We start from the raw sequence: 12,732 nt of genomic DNA, 5'->3' as shown, positions 1-12,732 counted from the left end.
GGCCCATTAGGCCCCATATGACCTGAGCCCTACTTACATTGGTCCATCTCATCTTGCCCTGAAGCTTCACCTTCTGCTCTCTGCTCCACCCACTCTGGACTTCTTCCACCTACTCACATGCCCCTCTCTGCCAGCCGCACAGACCTTCATATATTGTTTGCTTGAAATGATTCTTCCTACCCCGTTTTCCTGGTTAGTGTTACTCGCTATTCAGATCTCAGCTCAGTCTTCCGTTCCTCAGAGAAATCTCCCTGACTCCCTTAAGACAAAGCCCATGTGCTATTCATTCCTCTCACTTATCACAGTAGAATACATTTCTTCATTAGTGTGATTATCTATTTAATGCTACATCTTTCCCTAGACCCCACAATCCATGAAGGCAGGAACTATTTCTGATTTTTTTTGTTCATTTCTGTATCCCAGTGGCTACCACAGTACCTGGTATATAGTAGGTGCACAGTAAGTATTTGTTTAGTAAATTGAATGCATAAACAGCATTGACTTTAAACAATATCCGGATCTCTGATCCTGAAAAATAACCAAAATTAATATGAAACACAGCATTCTTGGAACACTAAACATTAAACAAAAGCATCCTGAATAACTCATTAACTCCTAGGACATCACTGTTCAACTGTAAGGTGATGACCTGAGAAAATGATGGTAGATGCCCAATTTGCTGGAAACCATGAGGTGAAAATTGGTATGAAATGGAGTGAGGCATAAGAACCGGCACTATTTAGCTCATTCACCATTTCAACCAGATTTAAAAAAAGGTACAACCCTAGGCACAGGCATCTATCCATAGATTAATAAGACCCCATCTTTGACTGCAAGTAGCACCGTCTAACAGGAAGAAAGGCTTGTGAGCAGATAAATACAGTGCGACGTTAGGATGAAGTCGGTGTTAAATGTCAGGATAACGACTGCTGTGGTCTTGGCTCTGAGAACCTCTGGGGTCAGCAGAGTGATGAGAGTGTGTGCTGTGACTCCCCGTTTCCTCAACCTTATTGCTGGCTGGATACCATCTGGTCTCTGTTTAACCACTTTCCGTGGTCGTGCTCTCACTCCAGAGGCAGCCAACTCACTCCACTTCTAGGCATTTCTAGTCGGCAGCGAATTCTTTATGTCCCTGCTCTGGTGCATATAGACGGCCTATTCCTCTCTTCATTTACCCATTGGCTTTAACTCTGCCCTAAGTAAACTTAACTGCACTGCTTCATGACAGCAAGGGTTAAAAAAAAATCTGGGAAAATGAAAAGTGTCCTTTAGAAGGAAGAATTTAAAGATGAAGTGTCAGAAATCCAGGTTTATAGTTGGTTTTTTTCTCAATATATTTCCCTTTTCCTTTTTCTGTTATAGAGTCAGTAGAGTTCACCGTTACCAAATATGGACATCATTACTAGACTGGGTAAAACTTAACTCTGAGATAGTCGTTCAGTGGGTCAATAAAATTATTATCCACGAAAACTACAATGGAGCCACCTACCAAAATGACATAGCTTTGATTGAACTGAAAAAGCGCCCAAACCTCGGAGAATGTGTGCTGCCTAAATCCGTCCCTGCCTGTGTTCCCTGGTCTCCACATTTATTCCGACCTAACGATAAATGCATCATTTCTGGCTGGGGTCGAGAAAAAGGTACATGTTCTACTCTTTGTTAATCAGAATCCAGGGGTTGAAAATGAATGGGATTAGGGATGCATAGGAGCTAATCTAATGCTCAGAGAGAACATAGCACCGATCCAGGAACGTGAATATCAGCGAGCCTGGCTTCCTGAGTGTGGGACCTGTGCAGCTGCCCAGTACCCGAGGGGCCCATGCTTGGTTTATTGCTCTACTGTCACTATCATGAAATTCTTAATAATTTTTGCAGGCGATCCACCTGACATTTTCATTTTTCACTGGGCTTTGCAAATTATGTAGCTGATCATGATCCAGAGTTTCAAAGGATACCGACACTCTATAATTCTGAAGCATCCATTGAGGGGTAACCATTTACCAAGAAAAAAATAGAGTGACAGGGGAACATATAGCATGGGCATTGGGATTTTGTTGAAGAGATATGGGTGGAAGATAAACAGGTTTTCGAAGGGATAGTCACAGTATATGCTGAGTCAGTGATCCCACAACCCTTCTGCTCTCTCTTCTCCCCTCTCCCATTCTCCATGCCCCAAACCCCCACATCCCATAAAGACAAAGATAACATAAAGAATTTGTTCTTTGAGCTTCTAAGAAGATTTGAGGTGCACATTCATATGAATAAGAGATGTAGAACACTTAGGAACAAATTATTAGAAATACCTGCTAAATTAGAAGCTGGATTAGAATTAAATTAGCCAGTGCTTTTCCTTGTCTTAAAGAGTTAGCCTTGAAATTTAGCTTCCTTTTGACATCTTAAGCTCTCTTTGTAAATAACTTCATTGCATTGGTCTTATAGAGTCATATTCCAACACATTCTTTATAATTGCCACATTGAAAAATATAAAATATATGTATAAATCAACCTGAATTTATGGTATGTTTGAATACCCAAGACTTACAAAATACTAAATTTTATTAGTAATTAATTCATACAGAAGGCATTATGTCCTTATATTTGTGTTTTCTCAAAAAAACCCAAAAAACATTTTTATGTACATTTACAAGTATACACAAAAGCAGAGATAAAGTATAAGAAACCTACTTAGTCACTAACCAGTTTCCACTGCTATCAACATTCTACCACTTTTGTTTTATCTCCCTGAATCAATCACTATCTCAAATAGCATAATTAGGAAGGTTTATTTATAAAGGGGTTAATTACAAAGATGTAGGTAAGGTTTGGGGGGCCACAAGGATCTTGCAGAAACCCAGGACGAACAGCACTGAGACCTCTCCTAGAGCTAAAGGTGTAAAGGGAAGGAGAAGTTACCAGAAGGAGAAAGAGCCTTAGGTAGAGCAGGCTGCCTTGAGAGAAGCAATGACCTTGAGCCCCAATTTTGCTATCCTTTCTCCTTCCCTTCCTCCCTTCTGCTGGGGTCTTCTGTTGGAAACCAGCTGGAAACCAAAGGCTAAGGGATTCCTACTGAGGCAATACCTCCAGGGCAGGCTCTTAGGGCAGGGAGTGGGCACTGAGGGGTGGAGAATGGCCTTTAAGGACAATCAGGAGCTATTCACCATATTCCCCACACACACTTGTTTTTTCCTCCTGGAATATATTAAATCAAATCCCAGATATCATGTAATTTCACCCGTGAATACTCCAGTAAATATCTTTACCAGGTAAGGACTTAAAAAAACAAAGCAAAACACAACACCTTTCATACTCAACAAAAAGAACGTGATTGGTAATATCATCTAATATCCAGCCTGTGTTTAATACTCCTTAATTATTTACAAAACATTTTTACAATCAAATTATTTCCATTGGGATCCAAACAAAGTCCACATATTGCACTTGGGAGTTATTTTCCTTAAATCTCTTTTAATCTAGAACAGTTACCCCTTCCTTTCATTTAAATGTATTTATTAAATAAACTGGGTCATTCCTATTTTAGAACTTCTACACCTTGAATTTGGCTGATTGTATCCTTGATGTGGAATTTAACATGTTCTCTATTCCATGTATTTTATATAAATAGTAAATATGTTCTTATCCATTGGTTTATTTATTAATCAAAAATGATTTAACGCATTTATTATGAGTATAAGAGAGTAATGCTAAAGTGCTAGGATTTCACTGATGCAAAGTATGGACCCAGTCAAAAAACGGGGGCTGCAGAGGCTACGGGATGAAAGACAAAAACCAGCTCTCAAGGGACTTATAGCTCCCAAGGGACTCCTCTCTTCTGTAGGAGCCATCAGTCATGAATGCCACCATCAGACAGCAGAATGTGACAAGTGCCTCAAGAAGTATGTAAAACAAGAGTTCAGGGAAGGGAGCAATCTCCGGAGTCATTAAAAACTTCTCACACAGTACAGGAGCTCCCAGTGTCTATAGGCTTGTCCTGAGTTTGAGGAAACAATAAATCACTAATTTTTTAAAAAGCTCTTATCCTGAGGAGGGTAGCCATCTTGAGACAAACTTGAAGTAGCACTTGAAGGAGAAAAAAAGAAACTCTCTCCAGATTTGCCATATACCTTGGTGGATCTTTTTCTCCCTCTGCTTCCCTGAAGAGAGGAATACTAGTTCTACAGTTAAATATACTATGCTCACTGCTATGCTAGGGTCTGTGGGGCTGCCCTCTCCGGATAAGCCAGAGATCTCTGTCCCTGGGTAGTTTATAAGTTAATTGAGGAGGTAAGTCATTTGGCCTAAGGTATTTATAATTGAATTACTGGGTTCATGGACTAATTCGTTACATAAATATTTGTTAAGCAACTACTGTGTGCTCGCATGAGGCTGGGTGCTGGAGCAGCAGTGAATGAGTCAGACCTGGCCCCTATCCTCCTACAGCATAAACATTGCTGCAAACTAGGAAAAAGAAGGCTGGGTGCTGGGGCAAAGATTTACTCCTTATACCTGAGACATCTCAACCTGTATTCTTAGGTTTTTCTCATCTTCCCTGGACTGTCAATCAGTAACAGTACTGGCCCTTCTCTTTCCTTGGACCAAAATGTTCAAGTCCCAAATCTCTAACTTAAATGGAAAGGAGATCCTAAATTCTTTCAAGTCACTTTCAAATCACTTAGGAGAGAGTTCCTCACAGACACACAAAAACACATACACACCGATAACTCTGTCTGTTTCTTTCTTCATTTTAACTTCTCACATTAAAAAGTTGTTTTCACTCTAACAAGCACTTTCAAGGAAATAAGGGACTGTTAAGAAAATAGGAGCTATTTATGTGGAAGATCCTGATCCGTGATTCCTACCCAACTTCCCCACTGGACTCAGCAGTGAGAAGAGAAGGAGTTTATCTCATTCATCTCAGAGTAACCAGTTCTTTGTTAAACAAGTAGGACTTCAGAATGACCCTTGAGTGTTTTTAGAAAGACAAATATAGAAACTGGGGATATGAGTAATGTATGATTAAATATGCTAATGAATTGTCCTCAAAAGTTTATACATGTATTAATGAATATATATATTCTTACGCATTCCTAATGGTTTACTAAACTATGAGACTAAGTATTTATTTAGATTTCTCATTTGTGACTTCTAAATATCTATTTATTTTCTCACTTTTTTTAGATAACCAAAAAGTCTATTCACTTCAGTGGGGTGAAGTTTACCTGAAAAGCAACTGCTCCAGATTTTACCCAGGTCGCTACTTTGAAAAAGAAATGGAATGTGCAGGTAAGCACTGATTTCTATCACACACACACACATTATCCCTAACAAACATGTTTCCTCCTCCCCACCAAATAGGGCCCAAATCAGCTCTGGGCCCTGAACCCTTTCATTTGGTCTCCTGGCTACTACATTATCAAACTCCTTCAGTCCCTTCCCCTTAGCTCAAGTTCCCTCATTCTAATACTAAGGGGGAAAATACTAAGCAGTATAGTGGTATATACCGCAGTATAGCCAGGTGACTAAGAGCACAGACTCTGGAACCAGACCACCTGGGTTTATATTCCTGTTTTAATCCAATTACTACTCATGTGAGCGTGAGCAAGTTTCCTTACCTGCAAAACTGGGGATCTTAATAGAGAAGGGCACTGCAGAGCAGTTATATAATTTGCCCAAAGTCTTAACAGACAAGAAGTGGTATACCAAGGATCAAAACCTAAAGTTCTTATAAATAAAAATCCAAATGATCTCATTTCAAATACATCCAGTTGTAATTCAATTCTCCTTCCTCAGAAATCCCGTTGAACTTCTTACGATACCTGTCTGTCTGCTTTAATACCACAGATGCCAGTGCCCCTACTAACACAAAGACAGCAGTTCCTACTTCTAGCGGGGGCCCAAAGGCAGGTGACCAGCCAGGGCAGTACATTTAGGATGCTTTATTTAAACCACTTCTAAGCAGTATATTACAGAAAAAGGCAGAGTTATTGACATCCTATAACTTGTTGGATACAGTGACTTAAAAATCTTGGAAAGTCATAAGAGTGAGATGAATGTAAATAGACCATTTCCTGTGTCCTCCCCACTTAAAATGGAGTTCAGGATAATAGAGGACAAAAAAGGAGAACAGCACAAAATCTACCAGGAGACAATATCCCAGTTAACAGGACAAGCTCTGAGGTGTGGTTGCCTAAATCCAGGCTCGGCCACTTATGAGCTGTATGGCCTTGGACGAGAGGTTAATATTTATAACCTCTCTCTCTGTGGCTTATGTGTCTCACTTTAAAATAGGGATAATGATGATACTTACCCAATAGTGTTGTGATGAGGATTAAAGCAATGAGTGACTAATACATTCTACGCACTCAATAAGGACTAGGTATTCATGTTTTCCCAGTCAGCATTTGATGCTATTTTCAGCATATAATCACATCATGGTATATACATACTTGCATAAAGTAGAGAAAGCAGGGAGAGCCCTTACTAAATTTGGAGAATGAGTAGAAGATAAAATATTTCCCAACCTGCATCACTATAACTCCGCGGGTCTAGCAGAGGCCTGCGAGGGAGAGCAGGAGTTATTTCCTGTTAGAAAGCCGAAGTCCTTCACCGTATTAGTGGAAGAGGCAGGAAGGCGGCACGGGGGACTTGACAAATATAAGTAAATGTGTGATTTTCTTTTTCCTGTGTCTTTCTCAGGTACAGATGACGGTTCCATCGATGCCTGTAAGGGGGACTCTGGAGGCCCCTTAATCTGTAAAAATGATAACAATGTGACTTATGTTTGGGGTGTAGTAAGTTGGGGTGAAAACTGTGGACAACCAGAGTTCCCAGGCGTTTACACCAAAGTGGCCAATTATTTTGACTGGATTAGCCATCATGTGGGAAGGTCTCTTATTTCTCAGTACAATGTATAAAATTGTGATCTCTCTCTTCTTTCTACTTTTTTCTCTCAAGAGTTCCATTTTATTTGAAATGATACTGCATAATTAGTATTGCTGTAGGAAAAAAATAAAGCAAATTTTATTGGATATTTTTAAAGGTCTCTACAAAGTTTATGCCATATTGGAATTTTGCTGTATGCTTCTCAAATATTTTAGTCAAGTATACATATTTTATTTATTAGAAATGTGATGAAATTATCTCCTTCATACAGGAGTGATATATTGACTACATTAAAGGCTTGTTTCGTTGAGTGACATTGGAGTCACATATGCCTACATTCAAACCCCAAATCTACCACCTACTAATTGCTTGACCCTGGGCAATTTATTATCTTCTTTGGTCTCATTTTCAACCTTTAAAAAGGAAACTGGGAATTTTGAGAAAACGAAACTACATACTGAACGGAAATATTTGGCACAGTACCTGTCATAGGAAAATAACTGACCTCACAGCTCTTGCCCCATTTCTCTGCTTCCTTAAGGATTAAAAGTTCTCAAAAAACTTGTCTTTACTTCCTCGTTTCACAAGTTCTCCCTGACCCTTTCTTTAGATCTCTCCACAGACACCACACCACAACCATTGACTTCTCAGTATCCAACCTCACAGTCACCTAACCATGCTCACCTTCCTTGTCCCCAGGGTAGTAGACTCAGCCAACCCCTCAGGGCATCACACTCTTCCTCCTAGCCTGCTGCCTCCTTCCCAGCCTCTTCCTTCCGGTCACTTCTTTTACTTTGCACTTCCCTGGTGATCTCCTCTTCAAATCCCACCCACAGTCCAATGACTCACAAATCCATATCTCCAGCCATAACCTTTTCTAGAACTCCCGAGTTGTACATCTCATTGAGCACTTACCATCTCCACTCATAGCATTTCAAAAGAAACACAGGCACGCCAAAACTCTGCTCCTTCTTCAATCTGTTCCTCCCTCCTCAGTAGATGGGACCAACACTCACTCAGGGCTCCCCTGTGTACTCAGTGTACAGCAGGCATCCAGCCTCCATCACGTGACCCTGCTTTAATCTCAGCATAGCATTGTTGTTACCCAAGATACTCCGTTTTTATCAGTTTGTCTGCCTCTTCCCATTATACTGTAAGACACGTGAGAAGAGAGACTGTTCCTTCTGTCTGCATCCCTGGTACTTGGTTCATAAAAGATGCTCAGTGAATCAACATTAGCTGCTTTTATTATTATTTTTCTACAGCACAGCTATCATCCTGAAGGCAGAGGTACGTTTTTCACATAAACACAACCTTCAGTTCCTGGGGTTCAGCCCTGAATAGCGCACAATTATTTTGATAATAGAAATGCCTATTTCTACATATATTCCAAAATCAGTTACTGACCCAATATTTTTCTTCTTAAAATTTTTGATAAAATATACATAAAAATTTTACCATTTTAACCATTTTGACACATACAGTTCAGTGGCATTAAGTACATTCACAGTGTTGTGCAACCTTCTCCATCTCCAGAAATTTTTCATCTTCCCAAAATGAAACTCTGTACCCATTAACCATTAACTCCTCCGCCCCTCCCAGCCTACCCAGATGTTTAATTTCTTTTGTCATCAAATACAGGAGAGTGTTCAGTTATCTATGGCTGTATAAGAGCCCTAAAATAGCCATTTAAATAACAATGGTTTAAGATTTTGCTCATGCATCTGGGGACTGACTGGACTCAGCTGCACAGTTCTTTCATCTCGTCATACACTTGCTGTCAGTCAGGGCTGAAGCAAGAGTCATGGTAAAGGCTTCTCCACCCATTTGTCTGGTGCCTGGGCTGGGAGATGGGGCTTCTCAGACATCTCTCCCTACGTGGTCTCTCCACACGGCTCTCAACATGCTGACTGGAGTTGCCAGACTTCTTACATAGTACCTGACAAATGTCCCAGAAGAACGTGCAGAACCTGCACAGCCTTTCTAAACCTAGCCTTGAAAGTCATTTAGCCCTCCGTGACAAAGACCTGACCAGATTCAAGGGGAGGAAATGTAATTCATCTCTTGATGGCAGGGGTATCAAAGAATCTGTGGCATGTTTTCAAACTGCCACCTTGTCCTGACCCAGCAAACCTGGAGCATGTGGCACTTTAGAAGATATATGTGCATGAGACAAAAAGAGAAAAATACTAAGGGGTACAAGCTGGGAAACCTGGCATATGGGGTACCCTCGGCTGATCTAGAAAGGAGTGGTATCGAGATCTCTCAAAGGTTACTTGGTCCTTTGAGAGTCTACACAGTGGCCTGGGACTGGAGGCGTGGCAGCAGAGTGGACCAGCATGAAGACCTGAAGTGAAGAGCCAGCTCATCCACAGTGGTTCCGCGTGTCAGAGAGTGGGAACAGCAGGAGTGGGATGACCTGGCTCCACGCCTCTTCCAGTTTAGAGTACTCTGTGAGGGCTCCTAGTTGCAGACAACAGAAGCCAATCTCATTGGTTTAATTTTTTTTAAAGTAGATTTATTAAAAGATATTATGCAGTTTACAGAATCTCCAGGAAAGCCAGAGAGTTGGAGGCTATGCCTCTGGGAATAAGACCGCGGTGACTCTCACTGCCACCAGCTCTTGTCTCAGGCTTCATGTTCAGCTTGTGCTGCAGAGGCCGGACACGGGACACTACTGCTTGGCCTTCTGCCATTGCTGCTTCTGTGAGTTAGCATGGTCTTCCCTGAACGTGGTCAATGAACAGAGCTCACTAGATGTGGCACTCTGATATGTCTTACTTAACCCTGGCCTCAGAGCTCACCATCTCATGAGGGAGACAGAAAAAGAAATTATACAGCTGCATTTTGCCAGGTACAATGGTGAGGAAAACTCAAAGGAGACTCATAAATCAGCCTGAAGTGTTAAAGAAGGCTTCCCCAGAGGTGAGCTTAATCTGAATTATGGAAGAACTTTCTCGACAGATGCCAATGCAAAGGCCCTGTGACTTGAGGAGCCAACCACACAAGGGGACAGAGAGCAGCTCAGCGAGACTGGAGCTCAGGGTGTAGCTGGAGAGGGAGAAAAAGCCAAGTCAGGGAAGGCAGCATGCCAAAGAGTTGGCACCACTGAAGGACTCTGGAAAGTTCATGCTGGAGGCATTGAGGAAAATGGATTGGAGGAGGGTAAGATGAGGTAGGGAAGATAGTCAAGAGACTATTGGAGAAATCCAAATGAAAAATGATGAAGGTAGAAACTAAAGCAGGGTACTTTTAAAGAGGATGGCACCGATTCTAGATATACTAAGGAGTGAAATAGATGGCCCTGGGGACAGAAGAGATGACATGGCACTAGGGAGAGAGATGAGTCTAGGATAATTCCCAGCTTTTCTCTTGGATAATGATGTGATTGGTGTTGCCACTGCAGAAATAAAGGGAATTGAGGAACAGAAGTACATTTAGTCAAGGGTATTTTGAAGCTGTGCTCTCTATGGGAACCTAGGGAAGATGAAGTATGAAGTAGGAAATATGAAGCTGAAAATCAACCAGCGGTTTGGAAATAGCCAGAAACCCTATCTAGAAAAAACACATACCTGAATTTATCCTGATATTCTAAAACCCTGCAATGTCACCGAAGTGGTTCCTTCCATGTTCTCTAGTGCTTCCTCTCTATGTGAGAAGTAATCTTACATTCTACCCACAAAGATCACTTGAAAATCTCTCTCCAATTGCTATGGTCTGAATGTTTGTGTCGCTCCCAAACTCGTATGTTGAAATCCTAATGCCCGATGTGATGGTATCAGAAGTGGGGTCTCTGGAAACTGCTTAGGTCATGAGGGTGAATCCCTCATGAATGCGATGAGTGTCTTTATAAAAGAGATCCCAGAGCTCCCAAACCTTTCACACCATGTGAGGACAAAGCAAGAAGTTAGTAGTCTGCAACCCGGAAGAGGGCCCTCCCCAGAAGCCAACCATGCTGGCACTCTGACCTTGAACTTCCAGCCTCCAGAACTGTGAGAAATAAACTTCTGTTGTTTATAAGCCACCCGGTCTATGGCATTTTATTATAGAAGAGCAAAGGGACTGAGTCGCTGATCAAATGTGCCTGATGGTAAACCTCCCCAAGCAGGGAGCCATTATCTTCAACATATCATGAAAACAAACCGTGTTCAGGGACCTAGTGCAGCCATCTCTTGTCCTTCACTTCGACCCCAGCTTGAAAGCTATTCACGCTACTGATAGCTGGAACGTAGCACTTATAGCCCCTTAGTATGAGCCCCTTTTAGAAACTAACCTTCCAGCCTTAGCGCCGGGCAAAGATAAATTGTTATGGTTGGAGCTGCTTCAGCACGTCGCATTTATTTTCATCACAATAACACTGCTGACACCATTTCATGAGATGTTGGAAAAGACTAAAACATAGAAACTGCCCTTGATAATTTGTGTTTTGTTGATTTTGTGTCATTTCAAATAACACAAAGGATTGCATAATATTCTAGCTTCCAAGCATTCTGAGTTAATATGTTACATTAAAGCCAATAAATTTTGAATTCTTACCTCATTCATACAATCATGTTGCACGATGTCCACATACAGTGATCATTAGGGGTTTCCAGAAGGAATATTTGACTGATTGTGCTTACAATTGTACTGGGAAGCGCTATAAAGAAAACAGAGCCTACTTTCAGCCACCCGGAAGATCCAATTCTAAGCCACTCTTATCATTCAGACAAAAATCAGCACAAATACAGCATATTTTAGATCTTTGTAATTTCGTTTTGAAAATATTGACTGTAATTGCTTTTCCCAATTCCTCTTCCTTTGTTTCTTCCTCTGACTACACCTGTGTTTTGTCCCCAGTACTCCACTGAAACTTTCCTTGTGAAGTTCACCAATTACCTCTACGTTACTAAATCCAGTGATCAATATCTAGTCCTCCACGTGAGCCGAATAGATGGCTCTGTCTGTCTTCCATCCACGCTCCTGCTGCTCTGGCTGCTCCTTCTCAGTCTCCTTCGGGGGAACCAATTCTTTGTCCCCCCACCTCCTGTGACTTAGACCTCTTTACACTCTTTTTAGGGACAGCATCTAGGCCCGTGTGTTTAAAAGCCATTTCAATGCTGACAACTTCCAAATTTATTTCTAGCCCTTATCCCACCTCTGAAGTACAAATTCGGAATAATCTTCTCAAACATGTCTGAAATTTATTTCCTAAATTTTCCTTGTAATCTGATCCTTCTAGAATCCTCATTTTAGTTACTGAGAATTCTCTATCCTTCTCATTGCTTCAGCCAAAACCTCAATTGTCATCCTTAATTCCTCTCTTTCTCTCCCACACCATATTTAGTCCATCAGTAAATCCTGTTGGCTCTACTGTTAAGTTATATTTAGGATGTGATCACTTTTCACATTTCCATTGCTCCCTAACTGAACCCAGAAAGCTTCCACACTTGATCTTCTGTCACTGTCGTGACATTCTTCATAATTTTTGAACAAAGGGCCCTGCATTTTTATTTTGTACTGAGCCCTGAAAATCATGTAGCTGGTTCTGTGGTCAATGCCAAACTCTGGTATCTGACAGCAGGAATTAAGAGCAAAAAGCAAATCTTGGGATTTCTGCAGCAGAACAACAAATATCTAATGATTGAATATGAAGAAAATGTGAAAATAAAACTTTGAATCTTATTTTCTAGAGAGATGATGGTTTCCCCTGGGGAACACAGTGGATAAAAAGATTTGTTTGAGAGAAAAAGAGAACAGGTCTATCAACCTGAGGAACTGGAGTTTGAGAATTTAATCCCTAAGGAGAGATGAAACAGAGAAGACTAAGTCTGAGTGCTCAGAGCAGAGGCTGTCATTAAGGTATAAGAAATT

At 41.1% G+C, this 12,732-nt stretch overlaps 1 protein-coding gene and 1 long non-coding RNA gene across 3 annotated transcripts in view; one reads left to right on the top strand and one right to left on the bottom strand.

Annotated features, from left to right (window-relative positions):
• The window catches only part of CFI (complement factor I), a 44,889-nt gene extending 37,864 nt beyond the window's left edge, over nucleotides 1-7,025 (top strand). For both annotated transcript variants that reach the window (XM_033106059.1, XM_033106058.1), the window contains exons 14-16: nucleotides 1,363-1,640; nucleotides 5,176-5,280; nucleotides 6,694-7,025. In XM_033106059.1, coding sequence (XP_032961950.1) covers nucleotides 1,363-1,640; nucleotides 5,176-5,280; nucleotides 6,694-6,911 — 601 coding nt within the window. In that variant the 3' untranslated portion in view covers nucleotides 6,912-7,025. The remainder of the gene's footprint in view (nucleotides 1-1,362; nucleotides 1,641-5,175; nucleotides 5,281-6,693) is intronic.
• The window catches only part of LOC117022213 (uncharacterized), a 56,381-nt gene extending 44,872 nt beyond the window's left edge, over nucleotides 1-11,509 (bottom strand). The window contains exon 1 of the long non-coding RNA XR_004423005.1: nucleotides 11,416-11,509. This is a non-coding gene — a long non-coding RNA (uncharacterized LOC117022213). The remainder of the gene's footprint in view (nucleotides 1-11,415) is intronic.
• Nucleotides 11,510-12,732: the final 1,223 nt, after the last annotated feature.

This window comes from Rhinolophus ferrumequinum, chromosome 5, assembly GCF_004115265.2.
Source record: "Rhinolophus ferrumequinum isolate MPI-CBG mRhiFer1 chromosome 5, mRhiFer1_v1.p, whole genome shotgun sequence".
In the NCBI taxonomy this organism is placed as follows: Eukaryota; Metazoa; Chordata; class Mammalia; order Chiroptera; family Rhinolophidae; genus Rhinolophus; species Rhinolophus ferrumequinum.
The sequence above is the reverse complement of the archived record's forward strand: the minus strand, read 5'-3'. Positions and strand labels throughout refer to the sequence as shown.